We start from the raw sequence: 25,931 nt of genomic DNA, 5'->3' as shown, positions 1-25,931 counted from the left end.
ACTACGTGGTTTCCCGTCTGGAAATCTGGATTAAGAAGCCTGGATATACCTTCATCTAAAGACTGACTGAGTGTGAAGAAGGTCAGGGATCAAGCACAAGATCTCACCCGATGCTTTTGTGCTTCAAAGGGATCATATAATGCCTGTCATAATATTAGCCTTGTAGTCTATAATGGAAATTGTATATTTTGATAGAAGTTTTTTCTCCATTGGTTAAACTAGCATTACTTAAAATGTGTTTCTTTAGAAAAGAAATAAAGAAACTACAAAACTTATTTGCTGAAGCATTTGAGATTGTGTTTTGGGCTCAAATAAACTGATAAAAATCCTCTACAGCTTTGGACATTTCTTATGTTGGTGAAAGCATTTAAGAAGTCTCTGTTCAATCATTAGTTCACCACTAAGCAAGCCAAGCAGAGACTTCAGTGGTCACACATCAAAAGTGATTGTGCCCTAGCTGGTTGGGCTCAGCAGATAGAGCAGCGGCCTGTGGGTAGAGAGTCCCGGTCCGATTCCAGTCAAGGGCACATGTCCCAATCCCCAATGGGGACATGCAGAAGGGAGCCGATCAATGAGTTTCTCTCATCATTGATGTTCCTATCTCTCTCTCCCTCTCCCTTCCTCACTGAAATTAATAAAAGTATATCCTATCTAATAAAAGGGTAATATGTAAATTGGCTGTCACTCCAACACACAAGATGGCTGCCCCCCTGTGGTCAAAGATGGCCACCCCCATGTGTACACAAGATGGCTGCCACAAGAGGGCCTGCAGGGGAGGGCTGCTCGGGGAACCAGGCCTGTAGGGGAGGGCAATTAGGGGCCAACAGGCCAGCAGGGGAAGGCACTTGGGGGGGACCAGGCCTGCAGGGAGGGCAGTTAGGGGCAATCAGGCCAGCAGGGGAGCAGTTAGCTGTCGACCAGGCTGGCAGGGGAGTCATTAGGGGGTGATCAGGCTGGCAGGCAGAGGCAGTTAGAGGCAATCAGGCAGGCAGGTTGGCGAGGGGTTGGGAGCCAGCAGACCTGGATTGTGAGAGGGATGTCTGACTGCCTGTTTAGGCCTGATCCCACTGGCAGTTGGGCATCCCTGGTGGGATCGGGCCTAAATGGGCAGTTGACCATCCCTCAAGGTGTCCCAGATTAGAGAGGGTGCAGGCTGGGCTGAGGGATACCGCCCCCCCCTCCCCCCTGTGCATGAAGTTCAGGCACCGGGCCTCTAGTTATAAAAGTGGTTGTTCTTTCATTTAATGTTCTGGGGAAACAGGAACTGAAACTGCACATTTGGATGTGAAATAACATCTAGAAATCATGTGGGGTGGTAAAATGGCTGAATCCAGGTAGATTTGGGCTGTTCTAAGGCCAGCACAAGCCTCAACATCTAGGCGGAGGCCACAGATGAACAAGTCGTTGAGCAAACATGGAAACAAGCATCTGGTGCTAGGCATGCCCACCTGATAGCAGCCCCACACGGGGCTGCTTCCACCGATGTTAAGCAGAGTTTGAGCACATGTTCTTCAACTTGCCTGGCATTGGGCCCCTCCTTTATCCTCTGTCTCAGATCTTAAAAGCTCAGGCACCTCAATTGTCTTCTGTTTTATAATCAAGCACCTGAACTTGGTACACTGCAGTTGTGGCTCAGCTGAAGTCACTAACAAGACCTTTGCCTCCAGCAAGGTGGTGCAGCGCCCCAGCTACTCCTGCAGTGGGAGGGCCTTAAGTGAATTCACCTTCAGCTGGGACTCCAGACAAGTGCAGAAGCTTAACTAGAACATCATGAGTCAAGCAGTGCACAGTCTGTAATCTTGTGGGGGATGTTTCTCTGACCTGCCAGAGAAATGGGCGTTTAGGAATCTACAATTAACACAAATGAGCATAAGCTAAAGGACAAAGCCTCCAAAGTCTTGCTACCTAGTGTCAGAAAGCTCTCAGGAGAGGCTGACTTCCCCTCACTGACCCTGCCTCCCCACTCTGCACAGACTCAACTTTCCACAGCCTGTGGCCCAGGGCGCTTCCAATCCAGTGATTCTTTCTCCAGCAGAGTGAGGGCGACCAGCTGGCAAAACCATTTCAGAAGGGCTGATTGATTCTCATGACGCGAGGTGTTGTAAGACTTGTAACAAGTCTATAGACCTCCATGGAAATCTGACTCATTTTTCTTATCACCCACATAAATGTTTTAAGGTGAACAGATGACTGTGTGGAGGTGATTATCTGGCAAAGAAGGACATCTGGGCTGTGGTCACAGTAAGTGAACCTCTTTTGCTGGTGGAGGGTGAGAGGAGACAAACTTGCCAGGATATTGGCAGGAAAAGAGCAACAGGAGTTTCGTTAACTAAATATTCAAGTGGCAGTGTTTGAGAGCTGTGATTCTAGACTCTCAAAAGTTGCCTGGAGAAATCAGTCACCCTCTAGAATGGCTATGTACTGTAGCAGCTCCACCCAGGGAGTGCGATGCTGTTCTTTGCTAGATCTAGATAGAAAAAAAAAAACATATGGGGGGACGAGAGGGAAAGACATAGCCTTCATTACTTATATCTGGGGAAGTCCTGATGGCCGCCAGATGGGTGAGTTTCCACATTAGACTTGGATAGGCTAGGGGCTTACCTAGCAGAGGGGAGAAAGGAGAGGAGAGAGGAGAGGGACAGGGGAGAAGAGAGAGCCGAGCTGGGAAAGGCCTGCGGTCAGACCAAGGACAGAGAGCCTGGTAATGCTTGTTAGCCATCAAGGGCCAGGGAAACACTCGGGCCTGTGCTGCCCTGCTCCTCGTGGACTCTGGCCAGGGGGACACGATTCTTCTGACTGGGAGGTGGAACTGGGTATATCCTCACTTGACCCTACAGGCTACACACTTCAAATACCCAGCACTGAGTATAGTGCCAGGCTACTTCCCACAAGCATGCCAAGGAGAAATCAGTCAGACTGAACTTTTAAAAACATAAATGTTTGTTAAAACCTAACCAAGAACAAACCCTGGGACGCTGGGAAATCAGTGTTTCTTCTGTAAGTCAGCAGCGATCACTGGTGTTGGCACACCTGAGACGTTACAGGTGCCTCAGTCCAAACGTCAGGTCTCAGATATTCTTCTCAAATGCTAGTGGTCAAAACTAGTCTTCAACAATTGCTCGTGTGTGTGGGCCTGATTATTAGCATAGACAACTGTTACAGCGGGACAGCTGGCTGCCCTATGTCCACTACCACGACCCTCAGCCACTCCCATAGCCTCAGAGAAGTTACACACCCTCAACACTCCACTTGTGGGCCAGTCTCTCCATCGCCCTCCTGCTGGCAAGCCTGGCAAAGCGCTTCTGCTCAGATCCCCTGGGTCTGTACCTCCATCCCTGTGATATCCAGGACAGATGGTGAATCTGTTGGGAGGAGGTGCTGGGCCACTGTAGTGACGTCTCACTTTCTTATTGTTGTTCTCCTTGGCATTATTCCTCTTGATGAAGTTGGCCATGGGGTCCCCTTCTCTTTCTTGTTCTCTCAGCATCTGATCCACATCTTTATCATCAAGACAGCGGGCCAGGTTTTTCATTTTCTTTATTGCATCCTCCACATTTTGTTGCCTCTGCCGGCTCTGGACAAGCCTTTTCCCCACTGGGCATATAGAGCATGTCTCTGAGTCCATCTCTGCTTCTGTCCTTGCTCTAAACTTTCCAGTATAAAATTCCTCTTATGACCAGACTAATCTTGAAATAGGGTTTGAGCATATTGGAATTCAGCTTCACATGCCATGGTTTCTTGAATTTCTGCTGCTCTTGCTGTTGGTCAGTTAACAGCAACCCAGTGCTAACCCAGAATACACCTGTGCAGCCTTCTTTCCCAGAGGCTGAGCGCTTCGAGGTGGACACAGGTCGGAATCAGAAGAGTTGGCCCTCTCCTTTCCTCCCTGGTGAGAGGGGTCAGAAACCGAGCTCTAGTCTTCCAGTCTCTTTCATGGAGATGACATGTCTGAATCAGATCCTGGCGCCCTGAACTTCATTTCAGAGACAGACAGGGATGGAAAGAAACTGAGAGAGAGAGAGAGAGAGAGAGAACTGAGAGAGAGAGAGAGAGAGAGACAGAGAGAGAGAACAGAGAGATTTGAAAGGAGAGCCCCTGCTAGCCCTGGGCTGCAGACTCTGAGCTGGCGTGACTTTCTCCAAATCCAGTGAGGCAACTTGGCTGGAAGGTGCTGGGATTTCCAGCTCCCTCGCTCCCTGGTCAAACTCTATCAAGGTCTCCCCAGCCCCCAGGGTTGGGGTGCAGGGTTCACAACTCTGTCATCATGTGATGACAAGTCGTTTGGCCCCAAGAAAATAGCCCGGAGAAGCCCGGGTAGTTGTCACATCAGCACCACGTCTTCCAGTGCGAACTATCTTATGGCTGAGGTTGGTGTGGGTGGCGTCCTGGGGAAGTGCAAGGGGCTCTGGCTCAAGAAATGTGCTCAGGCCTCTCTGTGTATGTGGGCGTGTGCACCTACGCATGTGTGGTCTGAATGTGTGTGTGTGTGTGTGTGTGTGTGTGTGTGTTGCTGTTTGTGGTTCAGAATGAAGGACAACTTCTGACTCCACCACCCTCATCAACATGGGCACTGACAGTTTCCGTTTGCATAGCAGTGTCTCCCCGTCTTCACGCTGAAGCCCTCATCTGCACATCCCACCCCCCAGGAGATGGGCATCGAGACAGTTTTATAGAGGAAGAAACAGCCGCTTCCAGAGGTCCCTTCAGGGCACAAGCTGGGTCGCGGTGGCCAGGACTGGTACCCAGCCCCTAGGATCAGAGCCCTCTGCTCTTTCCTCCACATGCTGCAGGGACATCCTGCCAGGCGCTCTGCTCAGAAATAAGAGGGCACCTGTGCGAGCAGAAAAGAGGATTCCTGAGCTAGAATTTAGCTTTGTCGGGAATACACAGACTGAAGCATGGAAAGGACATGGGATGGAAAATACAGAGAAAGAACATTAGAGAAATGGGAGACACGGTGTAAAAGTGTAACACTTGTGAGATTCCGGTCTTAGGAGGAAAGGAGAGGATAAAGCAGAAGTGATACTTGAAGAAATAATGGCTGAGTATTTCCAAAAGGCATCAAGCCACAGACTCAAGGAGCTCTGAGAATCCCTGAGCGCTCCCTGCCAAACTGGTGAAAAATGAAGTTAAAGAGAAAATTGAAAAGTAGCCAGCAGAAAAGACACCATTGTGTTAAATGGAGCAAGAAGCACTAGGCAAGAAGACCCTTCAGAAGGGAACATGAAGAGGTATCAGGATTTCTCACCAGCTCACCCACACTCAAGAGAAACATTAAAAGTTCATCAGGCAGAGGGAAAACTATCTCTGATGAAGGGAGTAAATAGAGTAAGAATAAAGAGTGCCAAAGTAAAAGGTAGATAAAACTAAATAAATATGGACTGTTTTAAATAATTTCTTGTGGGATTTAAAACATATACACAATAGTCATAATTAACAAAACAAAACAAAAGTTGCCAATGAGAACTTACACTCCTGGAATCCAAAGTCTCATCTGAGACCTGGGTGAAAACAAACAAACAAAGCACCTCCCCCAATACTGCCATGTCTACTGCCACCTAGAGGCATCATACCATAATTGCAGGGAAACCTAGGGAAAAAGATTTACAAGGTGTAGTAACCAAAAACCTAGTTAGGAGTAAACATGGCAAGCTGGCATTGAGTTGTTCAATAAATATTTGTTGAATGACTAGGTCACTGCTATGTTTTCTTCCTATATTTCTTTTTAAGAAAAAATCACACTGAAATAAGAACTGGCATCTGTTCATTATAAAGAATTCAGTAAAACATGCTGAAATCCCAAAGATGGAGGTCAAAATGAGAAGCCTAAAAGGCTAATTCCAATGTAACCTTGATGTTTGGGGGTGGGAGGCCTAGCAATCTGAATCTGTGCCAGTAATCTAATATACATTCTTGATAACCTATAATTAAGTCACTGTCCCTTTCTCCACAATCTGGTCTTGTAAGACCTGTTACCTAAATGCTCACATTTTACAGAGGCCATAGACCATGAACCTCTGGAGGGGGTTATCAGCGCTGGCGCCAGGCCAGGCCCTTAGATATGGTCTCAAGACCCCCATCCCAACTCACAGGGCTTTTTGCAAAACCCATGAATGGTCCAGAAGTCCCCAAACAAACAAAGCACCTCCCCAAATATTTGGGGGACAAAGAAACCAAAAGGGAATAGAAGATGGGCTTCCACCATATTGGTTTGCTCAGACCCTGGAGGCACTTTATCCACTGAGTCAAACCAGCTAGGTGGGTTTTTTTTTGTTTTTTATATCTGCTCTATCACTTTTTATAATTTCCAGGTACCTACTTAAACTGAGTTATCTTTTACTTCTTTGAACATAGAAAATAAAAATTATTTTATAGTTTGCATCTGATAATTTCAAAAAAAATGTTGTATTTGAATGTCTATTTGTTTCTGCTGAAAAACCCAAAGAGTGTAGTTTCCTTGTGTACTTGTTTATCTTTAATTCTATACTTAACATTTCTATGAAAACTTATTTGTAGGAAGAATTTATGGCCTCCAATTATAATGTTTCTCCAGAGATGATTTGTATTTGCTTTTGCCAGGCATCTGGAGACATAAGTTTGAGACCACCTGAACACAAGATCAAGACTTGAGTTGGTTTGTCTCAGTGGATAGAGCATGGGCCTGCAGACTGAAGGGTCCTGGGTTCAATTCCAGTCAGGGGCATATTCTTGGCTTGCAGGTTCCATCTCTAATAGATTCTCTTTCATCATTGATGTTTCTATCTTTCTCTCCCTCTCTCTTCCTCTCTGAAATCAATAAAAAAATCCTATATAATAAAAGTCCAGTGACCATAACGGCATAATGACCAGAATGACCACTCAACCAGTCACTATGAGGTGCATTGATCACCTCTCGATCCTTCCCCCCCTACCCCACTCCTGGCCCACAGGCTTCGATCACTGGATGGCAAACGGGGAACAGGGGTGGGTGGTAACTGCGGGGTGGGACTGGGAACTGGCGAGTAGGCAGAAGGTGGCCCTGATCTCAGGCTAGGCCTAGGGACCCTACCCACCCACAATTTCATGTGGCAGGCCTCTAGTATCCTATCTAATAAAAGAGTAATATGCAAATTAACGATCACTCTGCTATACCCACAAACCATGCCCACCAGCCAATCAGGAGTGAGTATGCAAATTAACCCAACCAAGATGGCTGCATCCACAGAGAGAGCAGGAGAGAGGCTTGGGTTTCCCCAGCAATGGAGGAAGCCAAGCTTTCCGCACACCCTGGCTGGCCCAGGCCTCCACTTAAGGCTACAAAGTTTCAATCATAGAAGATAAATAAATCCCAACAGAAATGGCTATGGCCACGGAGCTGGAGAGAGCAGGAGCCTAGGCTTGCCCCCGGTGATGGAGGAAGCCAAGCTTCTGCAGCCCTGGCCGGCCCAGGACTTTGCTCCAGGCTACAAAGTTTCAATGTAGAAGATAAATAAATTCCAGATACCAGGGCCTCTGCTTGGGTTGCCGGAGGGCATGGCCGGCCTGCAAACCACCACAGGCCCCTCGCCCAGGCTGCCCCACACCACAAGGGAACCCTGATCCAGGACACCCTTCAGGGCAAACCAGCTGGCCCCCACCCATGCACCAGGCCTCTATCCTATCTAATAAAAGAGTAATAGGCAGATTGACCATCACTCCAACACACAAGATGGCTGCCCCCCATGTGGTCAAAGATCCTGCCCCCATGTGGACACAAGATTGCCATCACAAGATGGCCAGCAGGGGAGGGCATTTGGGAGAAACCAGGCCTGCAAGGGAGGGCAGTTGGGGGCAATCAAGCCTGCAGGGGAGGGCAGTTAAGGGGTGACCAGTCTGGCAGAGGAGGGAAGTTGGGGGCAAACAGGCTGGCAGGGGAGCAGTTAGACATCAATCAGGCTGGCAGGGGAGTGGTTAGGGGGTGATCAGGCTGGCAGGCAGAAGCAGTTAGGGGCAATCAGGAAGGTAGGCAGGTGAGTGGTTGGGAGCCAGTGGTTCTGGATTGTGAGAGGGATGTCCGACTGCCCGTTTAGGCCTGATCCCACGAAGGGTCCCAGATTGGAGAGTGTGCAGACTGGGCTGAGTGACAACCCCCCCACACTGTGCATGAATTTCATGCACCAGGACTCTAGTCCTATCTAATAATAGACAAATATGCAAATTGACCATACCTCCGACACACCCACAAGCCACACCCACCATCCAATCAGAGCAAATATGCAAATTAACCCAAACCAAGATGGCTACAGCCACAGAGAGCAAGGTTTCCTAGGTAACAGAGGAAGCCAAGCTTTCCACCTGCCCTTGCCAGGCCTAAGACTCCACTCAAGCTACAAAGTTTCAATTACAGAAGGTAAACGAATTCAAACAAATGGCAGCAGAATGGAGCTTGAGAGAGCAGGCCAGGGTTGCCGCCGGCAACAGGGGAAGCAAAGCTTTCCCCACACCCTGGCCGGGCTCACCCACTTAAGGCAACTAAGTTTCAATTATAACCCCAATACAAATGGCTGCCGGGCCTCGGAGGGAGCCCCAGGCTTGGCTCCACTTCAGGCTACAAAGTTTCAATTGTAGAAGGAAAATAAATTCCAGATACCAGGGCCTCTGCTTGGGTTGCCAGGGGGCGTGGCCGGCCTGCAAACCACCACAGGCCCCTCGCTCAGGCCGTCCCACACCCCAAGGGAACCCCCACCTGATCCGGGACGCCCTTCAGGGCAAACCAACTGGCCCCCACCCCTGTACCAGGCCTCTATCCTATCTAATAAAAGAGTAATATGCAGATTGACCATCACTCCAACACACAATATAGCTGCCCCCATGTGGTCAAAGATCCTGCCCCCATGTGGACACAAGATGGCCACCACAAGATGGCCAGCAGGAGAGGGCAGTTGGGAGGCACCCGGCCTGCAAGGGAGGGCAGTTGAGAGGGACCAGGCCTGCAAGGGAGGGCAGTTGGAGGTGATCAACCCTGCAGGAGAGGGCAGTTAGTAGTGACCAGGCCGGCAGAGGAGGGAAGTTGGGGGCAAACAGGCTGGCAGCAGAAGTGGTTAGGGGCAATCAGGAAGGCAGGCAGGCAAGCAGTTGGGAGCCAGCAGTCCTGGATTGTGAGAGGGCAGTCAGACATCCCTCAAGGGGTCCCATTTTGGAGAGGGTACAGGCTGGGCTGAGGGACAACCTCCCTCCGTGCATGAATTTCGTGCACCGGGCCTCTAGTATATATATAAAAGACTTGAGACAGGTAATTTAACCCCAGCAATTCCACTTCCAATTCATCCTCATCTTGAGGGTGTGGCCTTTTGGGGACCCATTATTGTACAGAAGATCTTGGACTTCACTCCCTACACATTGTGTTTTATTTTATATTTTTCTTCTTTGAAGTGTAAAAGGATGATCACAATTTCCATTTAGGTAAATGTCTCAGGGCAAAAGCATCTTCCAGTGTTTCAAGTTGGATTACCTCTTCCAAACTGGATTATCTCCCTGGATCCATGCTTTCCAGCTTTTGGTCTGATAATTCTATCTTGCCATCTCTTAGACACTGTGTTATGGGCTGAACTGTGTGTCCCCCAAAATTCATATGTTGAAATCCTAACCACCAGTACCTCAGAATGTGACTGTATTTAACCACATATTTTGGTGATTAAACATAATCACTTTAAAGAGATAAATGAGTTAAAATGAGGCATTAGAGTGTGCTCTAAACCAATCTGCCTGGTGTCTTTATAAGAAAGGTAGTTTGGACAGAGACATACCAGGGCCATGAAGGCACGCAGAGGAAAGACCCTGGGAAGACACAGGGAGAAAGCTGCCGTTTGTAGCCAAGAAGAAAGGTCTCAGGAGAAATCAACCCTGCTGACACCTGGATCCTGGACTTCTGGTCTCCACAACTGTGAGACAATACATTTCTGTCATTTAAGCCATCCAGTTATGACAGCCCTAGTAAACTAATAACATTAGTTTAGTAAACTTTAAAAACATTAATGTATATATATATATATGTGTGTGTGTGTATATATATATATATATATATATATATATATATATATATATACTAGTGGCCTGATGCACAAATGAAGATTCGTGCAAGAATGGGCCTTCGCTCTGGCCGGAGCAGCCTTTCCGCTCCGGCCCAGAGCCGCCTTTCTGCCTTCCCACACTGCCCAGCGGCTGGGGTGGTGCAGAACGCCTGTGTCGTCGCCATGCCGACAATGCAAGCATCCTGCCCCGTCCCCTCAGTGCCTGTGTATGCAAATTAACCCGCCATCTTTGTTGGGTTAATTTGCATACTCACTCCTGATTGGCTGGTGGGCATCGTGAAGGTACGGTCAATTAGCATGTTACTCTTTTATTAGGTAGATAAAATTCCAACATTTACTTTTTAAAATACATATATATTTTTAATTGATTTCACAGAGGAAGGGAGAGGGAGGGAGAAAGAAAGATCAATGATGAGAGAGAATCATTGATCGGCTGCTTCCTGCATGCCCCCTACTGGGGATTGAGCCCGCAACCCGTACATGTGTCCTGATCGGGAATGGAGCCATAGACTCCTGGTTCATAGATCGATGCTCAACCACTGAGCCACGCCAGCCGGACCAGACTTTTACTTTTTAATATTGTTTTCTGAGGTGGGTTGATATAACTATCCTAGCCCACAATTACCAGAGAGGAACTCTTATTATCCTCTACTCCCCACTCTATACGCTGCTTCCCTTTTCCTCATAGCCTTTACCATCACCTAGAATGTTATCTATTTTTCTATTTATTTATCTGCTTAATCTCGCCAGAATTAATATACAAGAAAGCTGGCTGCGTTTTGATAACGGCTGTAGCCTCAGATTTTTTTAAAAATACATTTTATTGATTTTTTACAGAGAGGAAGGGAGAGGGATAGAGAGTTAGAAACATCGATCAGCTGCCTCCTGCACACTCCCCACTGGGGATGTGCCCGCAACCAAGGTACATGCCCTTGACTGGACCCTTCAGTCCGCAGGCTGACGCTCTATTCACTGAGCCAAACCAGTTAGGGCTAGCCTCAGATTCTGAGACTAGGCGTGGCAGATCGTAGGCTCTAGGAAGACAGTTGGTGAATGAATGAATGAATGAATGAATGAATGAATGAATGAATGACAGAAGGAGCTCCCCCTCCGGACGAGGTGGCGGTCCACGCGGTCTCTTGGGCCGCTGTCAGGAAACGCTGCAGATTCACTGGGGTGGTCGCTGCCCCTAGGTCTGGAGAGTCCGCTGGGGGGCGCGCTCCACGGCATCCAGGTTCCGGGTTTTCGCGCGCCCCACAATCCTGGGGCCGGCGGGCTCCTCCAGGGCCCTCGTGGGCGGAGCCAGCGGCGGAGCGGGTGGAGCCGCGGGAAGACTAGCGGGCGCTGGGCGGGGTGGCTGGGCTGCCCGGCGGCCGCCTTGGGTGGGCCGTACCCGGGCTGCACTGGGGCCTGCGCTGAGGCGACCGGTGGCGCGGGCAACTGCGGGGGCGCGTCCGAGGCTGGGGCGCCGGGAGACGTCGGACTGCGGCCCCGGAGGACCTGGCCGCCGCCGCCCGGCACTGAAGCCGCCTCCTCCGAGATGCATCCTAGCCTAGGTGTGCGGGGAGCGGGTTCCGGGAACCTCTCCCTTTGCGGCGCCCAGAGCCCGGCTCCGAGAGGTGCGGCGGGGGAAGGCCGCGTTGGTTGATCGGGAGCAGCAGACCCGCCCTAGGCCGCTTCTCCTTGGGAATTTGGAGAAGACCCACTTCCAGTCCGGAGGCCGACGTGAACGTTGGGCATCTTTTGAAGAATGATTGTTTTGCTTGGGAATGTGGTTTGTCTGTAGAAGGCTGGGAAAGAACAAAATCTGTTACCAGCCCTCCTCCAAACAGACCCTCTGGAGCTGAAAGCCTCTAGAGCGAGCGCTCTCACGCCCCCATCTCCGGTCCTCCAGCGTCCGAGGCGGATCTGGTGAGTAGGAGGCCACCCTGCCTGTCGTCAGTCCGAGGGAGGCATGTCTGGGAGTAGTGAGAAGGGGCATCTTCTAAAAGAAGCTTCTCTGTCATTAACCGTTTCATAAATTTCTCCACTTTGGTAACAAGACATTTACTTTTTATATATTCAGAAGCAGGATAGTTCCCACATGCTCCAATCGGCAGGATGCAGCCCCCTGCTCTGCACCAGTCACAGCTGAAAACAAGAGATGCCCATTAACCACAGACCCTTCCCCCACAAACTTCAAAAAGTTGGGTCAGCTTCCTTTCTAGGGAGCTAGGACTGATTTTGGGGTCCCAGATACACTGGACCTGGTCGCTGTGGAGCCATCTACCTGCTCAGATGACAGGGGCAGGATGAGACAGAGGATGTATTTGAGTTTTGTTCTGTTTTTCCAAAATTGCCTGTTACAAACACCTCTGCAGTGGTCCTCAATTGTACTGGAAGTTCTGTATTTCCTCCATTTGTACACATACTCCTTTCTTCAAATTTTAACATTTTTGAAACCAGGATACATCTTAACAGAGAGGTTAAAAGGACTTTGCTAGCTGCTAGGCATCTATTTGGGCGTGTCTGTCACTACTTGCCCATGTGAAAATGCAGCTATATGATTATTCCATCATTTGACATACTTGACATTAACTTTGAATTGAGATTTATTAATTGGTTTTTTAAAAAAATAACTTTAGAAGACCCTGGCCCAGTAGGTCACTTGGTTAGAGCATCATCCCGATATGCCAAGTTTGTGGGTTCCATCCTCAGTGGTAGAACAACAAATCGCTATCTCTCGCTGTCTCTCAAAAAAAATGAAGAAAAAAATAACTTAAAAAGATAATGCTCTGCTGCAGCATTAAAGCAAAAGGTTTATAATAATGTTTACTAAAGGTTTATTGTTTGCCCGACATTGTCTCAATTAATCAACTTTACAACACTATGAAGTACGATTATTATTTTATAGATGAAGAAACTGAAGCTCAGTTGAAGTGCCTTAGAGCTTTTAAGTGCAAGAGTCAGGATTCTAACCCAGGCTGTCTGATTTCAAATCTATATCCGGGCAGAAGATGCATGTGGCTTTTAAGGGGGGAAGTCAAGGCAGGATCGGTGCATGTCTGTGTATCTTTGGCTGTTTGTGTGTGTGTATGGAGAACTGGGAGGCAGAGCCACATCCAAGAGCATTGATTATACTTCTTCCCACATTGATGCCAACTCTTTGTTTTTGGATCTTTTGCAGTTCTAAATATATTTCTGCAAGTTCTGGATTTCGGGCTGTATGAGGGTGCTCCTGGGTCCCTCCTCTCCTGCCTTGTGTTCCTCTCGAAGGAGATAGAGGCGTACACTCAAACCTACTCAGCCGGCTGCCTCCCAGGGAGGCTGTACTTAATTTAAGAGAGGAGTCAGTGTTTCAGCGTTGTCCAAGTCACATTAGCCTCTCGGAGCCCCCGGGTTCTGGGGCTGCAGGAGCATGCCAAAGCCCTGAGGGCAGGGACTGTGACCAGAGGAGGACCCCACAACTGTGAAGCCTCTCAGCCCAGGAAGTGGACAAGCCCAATCAGGCGGACATCGTGATGCTGCAGCAGCTCTTGATCACCTTGCCCGCTGAGGCCAGCACCTGGGTGAAGTTGCATCATCCAAAGAAGGCCAAGGAGGGGGTGCCCCTATGGGAGGATGTGACTAAGATGTTTGAAGGAGAAGGTAAGAATAGACTGATGAAGGGGGGAATGGATGGGGAACTAGGAGATCTCATTTGTGTGTCAAAAGATAGGTACACTTCATTGTTCTGGTCTCGGGGAGAACATTGGAGGAAAGCAGGTCTCTGAGGTTCATGCTTGTGGCTTTTGGGAAAGGGACAGCTGTGAGAGTTCTGGAGTTCTGGCTGTGGGATTATTGCTTCCGGATCCCTCCTCTCCTGCCTTGTTGTTCCTCTAGAACAGGCGTCCTCAAACTACGGCCCGCGGGCCACATGCGGGTGTTTTTGCTATTTTGTTTTTTTACTTCAAAATAAGATATGTGCAGTGTGCATAGGAATTTGTTCATAGTTTTTTTAAACTATAGTCCGGCCCTCCAACTGTCTGAGGGACAGTGAACTGGCCCCCTGTTTAAAAAGTTTGAGGACCCCTGCTCTAGAACAGTGGTTCTCAACTTTTCTAATGCCGCGACCCTTTAATGCAGTTCCTCATGCTGTGGTGACCCCCAACCATAAAATTATTTTCGTTGCTACTTCATAACTGTAATTTTGCTACTGTTAATGAATCATAATGTAAATATCTGTGTTTTCTGATATTTAGAAAATATAGGCTCTACAGCAGCGGTTCTCAACCTGTGGGTTGTGACCCACAGGTTGAAAACCGCTAGCAGGGTCGCCTAAGACCATCGGAAAACACAGATATTTACATTACGATTCATAACAGTAGCAAAATTACAGTTACGAAGTAGCAACGAAAATAATTTTATGGTTGGGGGTCACCACAGCATGAGGAACTGCATTAAAGGGTCGCGGCATTAGAAAGGTTGAGAACCACTGCTCTAGAACCGTGGTTGGCACACTGCGGCTCGCGAGCCACATGCGGCTCTTTGGCCCCTTGGGTGTGGCTCTTCCACAAAATACCACGGCCTGGGCGAGGCTATTTTGAAGAAGTGGCTTTAGAAAAAGTTTAAGTTTAAAAAATTTGGCTCTCAAAAGAAATTCCAATCGTTGCACTGTTGATATTTGGCTCTGTTGACCAATGAGTTTGCCGACCACTGCTCTAGAAGAATAGAGAGGCCTGCACGCAAACATACTCAACCGGCGGCCTCGCAAGGAGGCAGTACTTACTACTGTGCTCTCGGCACAGGCTTCTTGTGGACCTGTGCTCCGCGCTGCCCCGTGCTGCTCCCACCTCCTGTCCTCAGTACTGCACAGGACAGGAAAACAGAGCACAACACTGTCCCCGCCAGCGACTCCTGAGTGTGGACAGCAAAGTCAAAGCTTTTTGCACCCTTAAGCGCCCCCAATGGTTTTTCTTCACAAGTTTTAGTCATTTTAGCCTCAAACCAATATCAGTTCTTGCTTTTCATCTTCTGCTGAGAGGAAAGAATGACATGCTTGATTACTCTTATTTTACCTTGAAATATAGGTTCAGTGGGAAATATGTCCAAAATTACACATTATTTAGTGGTCTGGTCAGGATAGATAGATGAGTAGAGAAATTTGTGTGTTTCATGTGGTCTCTTAATTCATACCTTTAACACTATAGGTTCAGTCAATATTTATTGTATTCTAGCTGTGTCAGGCAGGAACTTTGCTAAGCATCTTGACAGATGGAAAAATGAATAATGATTTCTAATGCTAAATATTTTTAAAAATATATTTTTATTGATTTCAGAGAGGAAGGTAGAGGGAGAGAGAGAATTGTTGATCGGCTGCCTCCTGCATGTCCCCTACTGGGGATTGAGCTCGCAACCCGGGCATGTGCCCTTGACTGGCATCGAACCTGGGACCCTTCACGTTCGATCTATCCACTGAGCCAAACCAGCTAGGGTGCTAATTATTAATTGATGGAGACAGACACATACCCAGATCACATACCCATAATAGAAGGTAACCTAGGAAAATGCTATAATAAAGTTTTTTTGGAAGACAAGAGATAGGAAACATTTTTTCCAGTTGTGCTTATCTGAGAAATTTTCACAAAGCAGATATCATTGAATTGGGCCTTGAAAGATGTCTAAGGTTTTTTTGTAGAAGTTTTCAGAGAATGGAGACCATTGTAGTCTGAGATTGGTGTTCAAGACCAACAGACAGAGGATGGTGATTAGAGGAAACCAGTGCTGGAAAGATATGCTTCAGGTGGACCGTAGAGTGCCTGGAGGTCCATGGGAAGTGAACAAAGGAGTGGCGCGGGAGATCTGTGCTTTTGGACCAGCATTGACCATTGGGAAACACAAATGCCCAAAAGAACACACTGCAGATCCTCCTCATTAAGGGGCCTCCAGTCTGCTTGAGTCACTCCAAATGTCCCTCTTTGTGAATGTATTGCGAGAGGAGCCATATTCAGCAGGTCTGCAGGCAGTTTGGCGGAGTGCAAACCTTATGGCTCTTTTCCTTCCTCAGCTCTGCTATCTCAGGATGCTGATGAGACCCAGGGAGAAAGTTTAAAGGATGAAGGGACTTCTGGGGCCCAGACAGCAGAATTCCAGGTGGGTTGGAATTTCCTCTCTTTTTTTTTTTGACATGCTTCTTGGTTTTTAAGGGCTTAACGCCCCTTTTCTTGGAGTGGGAGGTTGTTGAGGCTAATGAATTCAACCTAGGAAGCTCAGAGAATATTGCTCTTATACAGAAAATGGCAACAGTGGTAGCAATTTATCTGCTCATAGATGTTATACTTTCCTCCATGTAACTCTAACATTGTGCTGCTAATTTCTAAGATAAGCCTCATTTTTTAGTATTTATAACTGAAAAACAAACTTTGTAAATGAGAAGAAAGTTCTGGCATTCTTTTATTATTTTTACATATTTTTAAAAATATATATTTTTATTGATTACAGAGAGGAAGGGAGAAGGAGAGAGAGAGAAACATCAATGATGAGAGAGAATCATTGAATGGCTGCCTCCAGCACACACCACACTGGGGATTGAGCCTGAAACCTGGGCATGTGCCCTAACTGGGAATTGAACTGATCTTCTGGTTCATAGGTCTGTGCTCAACCACTGAGCCACACAGACCAGGCTGAAATTCTTAATGGTGTACACATATCACTTGTGAACTTAATTAGGTGACCCTCAGTGTATTGGGAGCAGAGATCAAACTGCAGCCAAAGAATCAAGAAGAGAAGAAATGGTCTGGCCACAGGTGCACACATTAGCCTGGGCAGATACAACAGGGTGTCAGAATGGGTGTCCTCAGCCCCTGGTGGAAGGATAGGGGAGACAGAAGGAAAATTGTTGAATAAACAGAAAAGGAAGATCGTTAAAGAGCAGATGTTATTCGAGGACAGAAGAGTTTTAAATGAACAGAACTTGGATTCTAAAATTAGATGGTACAAGATTTGAACTTAGCTAGCTCTTGAATTTACTTGCTTGGTGATCTGTGGCAATATTTTTTAACTGTTTAAAATCCCAGTTTCCTCAGCTAATTCAGATGCTAATACTTCCTAGGATTGAAATGCATTCCAGAGTTAGAGAAATGTGGAAGTAATAATAGTCTAATTATTTAAGGGGTTATCTCTGCATTCCACTTTTTAGAATTCCTCACTTCCTGACACTTATTGAAACTGATGGGATTTAAACTTAGCTCTGGGAAAAGATTAAAAAAAAAAGAGGTATATTATCTTGGCCAGTTTTCTCAGTGGTTAGAGCATTGGCTCTCAGACCAAAAGGTCACAGGTTCGATTCACGGTCAAGGGCATGTATCTCGGTTGCAGGTTCGATCCCCAGTCCTATGCGGAAGGCAACTAGTTGATGTGTCTCACATCAATGTTTTCTCTCTCTCTCTCTCTCTCTCTCTCTCTCCCTCTCTCTCTCCCTCTCTCTCTCCCTCTCCTTCTCCCTCTCCCTCTCCCTCTCCCCCCTCCCTTATACTCTCTCTAAAAGTCAATGGAAAAAATGTCCTCAGTGAGGATTAAAAAAAAAGAGAGAGGTATAATTTACACATAGGATAAAACACTTAAGAAAGTGCATAGCTCTTTTTGACATATGTATACACCATCTACTGCAATCAAGATCTAGAACATTTCCACCATCTCAGAAAGTTCCCTCATGCCCCTTACTCTGCTTTGCCCCCAGTAGTTAGTACATGGGATCTCTGTTTATTTCTTACTAGTGGACCGGTGAACGGATTCGTGCACATTGAAAGGAAATTAATTAGAAGAAATATTTTAATATTGCTATTTTCTGTTTATAATAGAAGTGTCAACCAAATTCATGATCAACAATGACAGATCGAAACACACATGTGCACTTGACACCAGAGAGAGCTTTATATGTATTACGCATGCGTGAGTCCAGTCAGTGGGTTGGAGGGACGGACGTACAGCCGGCCACTTATCCTTTTATATCCTATACTAGAGGCCCGGTGCATGAAATTCGTGCATGGGGGGTGTCCCTCAGCCCGGCCTGCACCCTCTCCAATCTGGGACCCCTCAGGGGATGTCCAACTGCCCTCAGGGATTGGGCCTAAACCGGCAGTCGGACATCCCTCTCACAATCCGGGACTGCTGGCTCCTAACTGCCTCTGCCTGCCTGCCTGATCACCCCTAACCACCTCTGCCTGCCTGCCTGATTGCCCCCAACTGCCCTCCCCTGCCAGCCTGATTGCCCCCTACTGCCCTCCCCTGCCAGCCTGATCACCCCCTAACTGCTTGCTCCCCTGCGCCGGCCTGATTTCCCCCCTAAATACCTCTGCCTCGGCCCCCACCACCATGGCTTTGTCCAGAAGGAAGTCAGACGTTCGGAAGATGTCTGGTCGACCCAGTCTAATTAACATACTACCCTTTTATTAATATAGATAATAAAGAGCTAATATGCAAATGGTTGTCACACCCTCATGCTATCACACCGTAACAGCTCAGACACTCAACACTGGGGAGAGAGGAATGGGGATCAGCCAGGCTGTGGCCTGGGAGAGGGACAAGCTGCTTGCCCCATTGTCCCAGGTGCCTGTGGCTGCATCTGCACCTGTGGCCTGGGAGAGGGACAAGCCACCCGCCCTGCAGTCCTGGGTGCCAGCGGCTGCGCCTGCGGCCTGGGAGAGGGACAATCCACATGCCCCCCAATCCCCGCAGTCCCAGACGCCAGCGGCTATGCCTGCAGCCCGGGAGAGGGATAAGCCGCCCACCCCGTGGTCCCGGGCGCCTGCGGCTGCATCTACACCTGCGGCCCAGGAGAGGGACAAGCCACTCGTCCCATGGTCCCAGGTGCCTGCGGCTGTAGCGTGGGTGAAGCCACCTACCCACGGTCCCTTGCAGCTGCAACCAGCCTGGATGAAGCTTGCCTAGGTCCTGGGTGCCTGCGGCCAGCCAGAGGGAGGGAAGCCCAGGTCCCAGGTGCCTGTGACCAGCTGGAGGAGGGAATCCTGGGTCCCGTAACCGGCTGGAGGAGGGAATCCTGGGTGAGGCAGAGGCAGTTAGGGGCGATCAAGCCAGTAGGGGAGCAGTTCGGGGTGATCAGGCTGGTAGGGGAGCAGTTAGGGGCAATCAGGCAGGCAGGCAGAGGGGTTAGGGGTGATCAGGCAGGCAGGAAGGTGAGTGGTTAGGAGCCAGTGGTCCCGGATTGCAAGAGGCAGTCGGACATTCCCCGAGGGGTCCCAGATTGGAGAGGGTGCAGGCCGGGCTGAGGGACCCCCCAACCCCCATGCACGAATTTTGTGCGCTGGGCCTCTAGTATATAGATAACTGCAAGTATATCTATCTCAAAATAGATTTATATGTAAAATGATCATGTTAAAGTCATCTCAAAATATAAATTTAATTTTAAAAATAATCTATTCAGTAATGTTCTATAAATGTCAATTAGATTAAGTTGGTTGACAGGTTGTTTAAAGCTATATCTTTGATGAATTTTTGTCTAATTGTGTCAATTATTGAGGGAAGAATGTTAAAATCTCTATCTTGATTTTGTCGCTATCTCCCTTTAGTTCTGTCAATTCTGCTTTATTTTTAATTCTCTGGTCAGATGCATAAACATGTGGGATTGTTGTCTTCTTTTTTTTTTTTTTTTTAATATATTTTATTGATTTTTTCACAGAGAGAAAGGGAGAGGGATAGAGAGCTAGAAACATCGATGAGAGAGATACATCGACCAGCTGCCTCCTGTACACCCCCCACCAGGGACGTGCCCGCAACCAATGTACATGCCCTTGACCGGAATCGAACCTGGGACCCTTCAGTCCGCAGACCGATGCTCTATCCACTGAGCCAAACCGGTTTCGGCGGTTGTTGTCTTCTTAATGAACTGATCCCTATCATTATGAAATGTCTCTTTATTCCTAGTAATATTTCTTTTCTTAAAGTCCACTTTGTCTGATTTAATGTAGATCCTCCAGTGTTTTTTCAGTTACTGTTTTCATGGTATAACCTTTTCCATTCTTTTAGTTTTAACCTCTCTTTGTCTATTTTTTTTTTTTTTTCTGAGTGGTGTGATGAAATCTCACGCCATTCTACTCCATCCTGCCCAGAATGTAAATCATCCCTTTGTCTAGCATTTCCAGCCTATATATACTTCCCACCCATTAACTACTTAGTAGCAATTGGTTATCAAATAGTCATGGTATTGCAGTGCTTGTGTTCAAGTAACCCTTATTTTGCTTAATAATGACCCCAAAATGAAAGATTAGTGATGCTGGCATTTCAGATAAGTGCTTTCTTTAAGTGAATCGGAAAAAGACATTATCTAAAGCGTTTGGTGCTATCCATGGTTTCAGGCATCCACTGGGTGTTTTGGAACATATTCCCCATGGATAAGTCAGAGAGGGGAGCTATTGTATATATGTTCTCCTTCAACAATGAGAAATCAGGCTCCCATTTTTAACTCATTTGCTCAATCTTGGAACATAAGAAAAATAGTTTCGGAGTTGATAACCCATACCATTGTAACAGGCAAACCTACTAAATGGAGTTCAGTATTTCTCAAGATAAAATTTAATATAAAAATGCACAAAAGTTAAGTGTATTATTTGATAAATTTTAACAAATGCATACATTGTGTTACCTGTGGCCCAATTATTTTTGTCAGCTTGGGCTGCCATAACAAAATACTACAGATTGGGTGGCTTAAAACAACAGACATTTATTTCTCACATTCTGGAGGCTGTGAAGTCCAAGATCAAGGTGCTGGAAGATTCAATTCCTGGTGAGAACTCTCTTCCTGGCTTGCAGGTGACCACCTTCTTGCTGTGTCCTCACATGGCAGTGCACCAGGGGGATGTGGAGCTCTTTGTCTTTTTTTCTTTAATCCTCACCCAGGATATTTTCCCATTGATTTTTAGAGAGAGTGGAAGAGAGAGGAAAAGACAGAGAGAAATATCTGATGTGAGAGAAACACATTGATTGGTTGCCTCCTGCACGCACTCTGACCAGGGCCCGTGCAGGAGCCTGCAACCGAAGTAGGTGTCCTTGACCGGAAACGAACCTGGGATCTCTCGGTCCACAGGCCAATGCTCTATCTATTGAGCCAAACTGTCTAGGGCAACCTCTCTTTGTCTTTATATTTAAAGTATGATCTCCTTAAATATAGCTGAATCTTGCTTGGTTAGTCCATTTACAGTAAACATAATTAGTGATATGGTAGATTTAAGTGCATATTCTTAGTTTGCTGTTTGTCCCATCTATTCTTTGTTCCTTCTCTTCTGCTGTCTTTTGGATTAAATAGGGGTTTTTTTTGTATTCCATTTTGTGTCCCTCATGACTTTTTAGCTATTCTTCTTTGGTTTGTTTTTAGTGGTTGCTCTAACCACTATAATATGAAATTTTAAACATATCACAGCTGCTTTGAATTAATATTATACAACTTCACATATAATATGAAAGTCTTATATTTCCATTTATTCTCTCCCATTCTTTGTGTATTATCTCAATACATTTCTCTTTACATGTTATAAATCCCACAATACATTGTTCTTATTTTAGTTTTTAATAGTAAATTGTGTCATAAAAAATTAGGAGTTAAGAAAAGGAAAAGAAAATGAGCCTTTCATATGTGGACACATATTTACCAATTCTGGAACTCTTTTTTTTTTTTTTTAATATGTTTTTATTTTATTTTTTAAACATTTTTATTGAATTCAGAGAGGAAGGGATAGGGAGAGAGAGAGATAGAAACATCAATGATGAGAGAGAATCATTAATTGGCTGCCTCCTGCCCACCCCACACTGGGGATTGAGCCCACAACCGGGGCATATGCCCTGACTGGGAATTGAACTGTGACTGCCTGGTTCATAGGTCAATGCTCAACCACTGAGCCATGCTGGCTGGGAAAAACCAATGTATTTTATATTCTAGGAACGGTTGACCTTCAAGGACATAACTGTGAACTTCACCCAGGAGGAGTGGGGGCAACTGACCCCTGCTCACCGGAATCTGTACCGAGAGGTGATGCTGGAGAACTACGGGAACCTGGTCTCAGTGGGTAAGGATGGGCTAACTGTTTATCCAGAAACCTGCTCATTTCAGGAGAGCCATTATTTCTAAATTGTTAAATGTCATGGATTCCCTGGATCTTCGCCTTGGGTTCTGTCTTATTCCTGTGAAAATCAAGCCAGGCCATATCTGATTCTCCTTCTTTTACTTTGTAGAGCTAAAATAGAAAAACATGCTGAGGTGCCCCTTTCCATTTTCAGAAATCCTAGGACTGGAACTAATTCTGGGGATGGTTCTTAGACCTCCACATAAGCATTCATACTTTTTTTTTTTACTGCATAAGCAGGATATGAATTTTCCAAACCTAGGGTGATTTCCCAGTTGGAGAAAGGAGAAGAGCCATGGATGACAGAGAAAGAAAGCCCAGGACATCCCAATGCAGGTGAGCCAAGGCAGGTGGTACCTTTTCATATGTAAATAGTATATTTTTTAAAATTATGTTTTCTGTTTGTTCCTGGTATAATAATACAGTTGATTTTATTTATTGATCTTATAGCCAACCACCTTGTTTCATTCTGTTATTAATTCCAATAATTTGTTTGTACATTCTCTTGGGTTTTCTTTTTCAACTTATAATAATGAAAAGAATAATAAAAGTTGCAATGGTGTTCTTTCCCTACCTGTGGGTAAAATCTCAAAGAGATCCCATAAATGGTCTAGTCCCTTTAAATAATAACAGTCTGATTTTAGTAAAATGTTTAGTTCAGTGAAACTTCATTCAAAGTTAAATCTTTTCTTCTTCCCTAGCTTGGGCTGCTTCAGGCCTGGATACTGAATTGGGGAGGGGGACATAGATGGCTTCTCTGTCTTTCCCTGTCTTCTCTTCCCCACTATTCAGGACCAGAATCGGGGGCCTACAGAATGTAGACTCTATTCTTGCATCTATTCATTTAGAATTTGGAAATACTAATGATCTTTACAAGAAGTTATACCTTTTAGGAATACAAAGCTGTCAGTTGAGATATTAGTAATGGGTACAACAAATTATCAAGTAAGAAAACCAGTCAGAATTTTATTATTTTTAGTTTATTTTTTGTTGTTGTTAATCCTCACCTGAGGATATCTTTTCCATTGATTTTTAGAGAGAGTGGAAGGGAGGAGAAGGGGGGAGAGAGAGAGAGAAACATTGTTGTGAGAGAGACACATAGACTGGTTACTGGTTGCTTTCTGCAGGCCCCCTGACTGGGGCCAGGAATCAAGCCTGCAAACGAGGTATGTGCCCTTGACCAGAATCGAACCCATGTCCCTTCAGTCCATGGGCCAAGAAAGTCAGTCAAAATTTTAAAGGTTAAAGGATATTTTCATAGAACATTGTAATAGCAGCAATATAGTCTGGGTTTCTTACAAGTCTTCTTTGTATAAATAACACTTCCAGGGACAAATTAATAAGCACAGGAAATAGAACAATGTGTAAGTTTTAATAAAAGACACCTCAGTGTTCTTGTGAATTTTCTTAGTTTTAACATTATTTTTTGAATTAGTGTCTCTGGCTGCTGCTGGAGTGGGGAAGGAACATCTTTTTTATTTTTCTGAGATGGTTTTCTAAAAGTAGTTGTCAATAAAAAGACATATTGTAAAGACAGCTCAGAAATTTCATTATTTAATATTAGAAAGAGCTGGACTAAAATGCTCAAACTTTACTTTTTATAAAATCATACTTTTACTGTTTACTGATTCTTAATTTCCCATTACCTCTCCAGGATGCATAACCATATTTAAATATAATGAAAATCTCATGTACTTTATATGTATTGTTATCTAAATCTCTATAGTAATGGAGTTTTCAAAGCATAAAGTATTTGAGTTATTTGTATTTTTTCCATTTATTTCAGACATGAAGAGTAAAACAGAAACCAGTACATCAACTGCAAAGAATGACATTTTACAGGAACAGTTATATCAAGGCATTAAGATGGAAAGGTTCATGAGGGATGATGTAATTGATTCCACATTGAGAAAAGTCTCCAAATATGATGAGCTAGAAAGGCATCAGGACACCAATGGAAGAGATGGAAGACAAGCCATCTTGCTCCACAAGAAGAGAGGCCAAGAAACTAACAAATTTGGGGGAAATATTGTGAATTCAAATGTTATTATAGAACAGAGGTACTGTAAATATGACACACTTAGAAAGAGGAACAAATACAAATTAGGTCTGATTAGTCATCCAACAAGTTACATAAGAACAAAAACCTATGAATGTAATATATGTGAAAAAATCTTCAAGCAACCCATTCATCTTACTGAACACATGAGGATTCATACTGGTGAGAAACCTTTCAGATGTAAGGAATGTGGAAGGGCCTTTAGTCAAAGTGCGTCTCTTAATACCCACCAGAGAATCCATACTGGTGAGAAGCCTTTTGAATGTGAAGAATGTGGCAAAACCTTCAGACATCGCTCCTCTCTTAATCAGCATCACAGAACTCACACTGGAGAGAAACCTTATGTATGTGATAAATGTCAGAAAGCTTTCAGCCAGAACATTAGCTTGATCCAACATTTGAGAACTCATTCTGGAGAGAAACCCTTTACATGCAACGAATGTGGGAAAACCTTTCGACAAATTAGACACCTAAGTGAACATATAAGAATTCATACTGGGGAGAAGCCCTATGCGTGCACTGCATGTTGTAAAACTTTTAGTCATAGAGCGTATCTAACACATCATCAGAGAATCCATACTGGGGAGAGACCCTACAAATGTAAAGAATGTGGGAAAGCCTTTAGGCAGAGGATCCACCTTAGCAACCATAAAATTGTTCATACAGGAGTGAAAGCATATGAATGCACACGGTGTGGAAAAGCCTATAGGCATGATTCATCCTTTAAGAAACATCAGAGACATCACACTGGAGAAAAACCTTATGAATGTAATGAATGTGGAAAAGCCTTCAGCTATAATTCATCACTTACTCGGCACCATGAAATACACAGGAGGAATGCCTTCAGAAATAACGTGTAAAAATAGATTATAAAAAAGATTATCCAACATGAGAACAAAAGCCAAGTTTAAATCACTGATTCTATGCTTTTAAATTTCAGAACTCTATAAATGTGAGTTATTGATATAATGATGCCAACTTCTAATTTTGCCCATTGTGTAAATAAACACTACATTGATAACTACTATCTACACTTCCATACAAAGTATTTAAAAATAAAGGATGGTCCTTCCAATTAAATTCAGCAATATGAAAAATGAACACTTTATTATTTTCCTGACTTCATGGTTGATTAATAAATTATTATGCATGGGCATTCAGTGATTTACAGACCAGTATATGGGAACTACTGCTTAAAATGTCACCACCCCATATTTTTAATTAAAATTTAATTTTTAATTTTTTGTTAATCCTCACCCAAGGATATTTTTTCCATTGGTTTCTGGAGAGAATGGAAGGGAGAGGGAGAGACAGAGAGAGAGAAACATCGCAGTGAGAGAGACACATCTGTTGGTTGCCTCCCACATGCCCCTGGGGTAGGGGGAGAGGGGCCAGGGATCAGCCTGCAACTAGCTCATGTAATCCAGGGTCTGCAATACATTCTAATAGTGGACTGGGATGAGTACTTTGGAAAACCCAGGCAGTTTTCTCTCCATTTTTCACCTCTGCTTCTTGTGTCTTCATTCTGGCTTTTTTTTGTTTTTAAAAGAAAAACACCTCATTGCAAATCATGACTACCAGCAACTCCAGATTTTACATATACAGGCAGTACTTGGGTTACGTCGGACTCAACTTAAGTTGTTTCGTGGTTACATCGCCATCTCCCATTTATAGTATTTATTAAAAAAAAAGTTCCGTCATTTCGACATATGTACATATGTGCTTTATGTT

At 45.4% G+C, this 25,931-nt stretch overlaps 1 protein-coding gene across 1 annotated transcript; it reads left to right on the top strand.

Annotated features, from left to right (window-relative positions):
• Positions 1 to 13,429: 13,429 nt before the first annotated feature.
• ZFP69 (ZFP69 zinc finger protein) lies at positions 13,430 to 25,402 on the top strand. The gene is made up of 5 exons (XM_008151305.3): positions 13,430 to 13,676; positions 16,075 to 16,160; positions 21,958 to 22,084; positions 22,382 to 22,477; positions 23,928 to 25,402. Exons 1-5 carry the CDS (start codon positions 13,550 to 13,552, stop codon positions 25,058 to 25,060), a joined length of 1,569 nt encoding a protein of 522 aa, XP_008149527.2. The 5' UTR covers positions 13,430 to 13,549; the 3' UTR covers positions 25,061 to 25,402.
• Positions 25,403 to 25,931: the final 529 nt, after the last annotated feature.

The sequence above is a fragment of the Eptesicus fuscus genome, chromosome 9 (genome assembly GCF_027574615.1).
Source record: "Eptesicus fuscus isolate TK198812 chromosome 9, DD_ASM_mEF_20220401, whole genome shotgun sequence".
Taxonomy (NCBI): domain Eukaryota; kingdom Metazoa; phylum Chordata; class Mammalia; order Chiroptera; family Vespertilionidae; genus Eptesicus; species Eptesicus fuscus.
This window is presented reverse-complemented; position numbering and strand designations above follow the sequence as displayed.

Excerpts from the sequence above, each read along its gene's own strand:
- ZFP69 (XM_008151305.3), top strand. The coding sequence starts at position 13,550 with ATGCTGCAGCAGCTCTTGATCACCTTGCCCGCTGAGGCCAGCACCTGG. Across the intron at positions 13,677-16,074 it reads TAAGATGTTTGAAGGAGAAG|CTCTGCTATCTCAGGATGCT; the intron begins GTAAGAATAGAC and ends TTCCTTCCTCAG. Across the intron at positions 22,085-22,381 it reads CGGGAACCTGGTCTCAGTGG|GATATGAATTTTCCAAACCT; the intron begins GTAAGGATGGGC and ends CTGCATAAGCAG.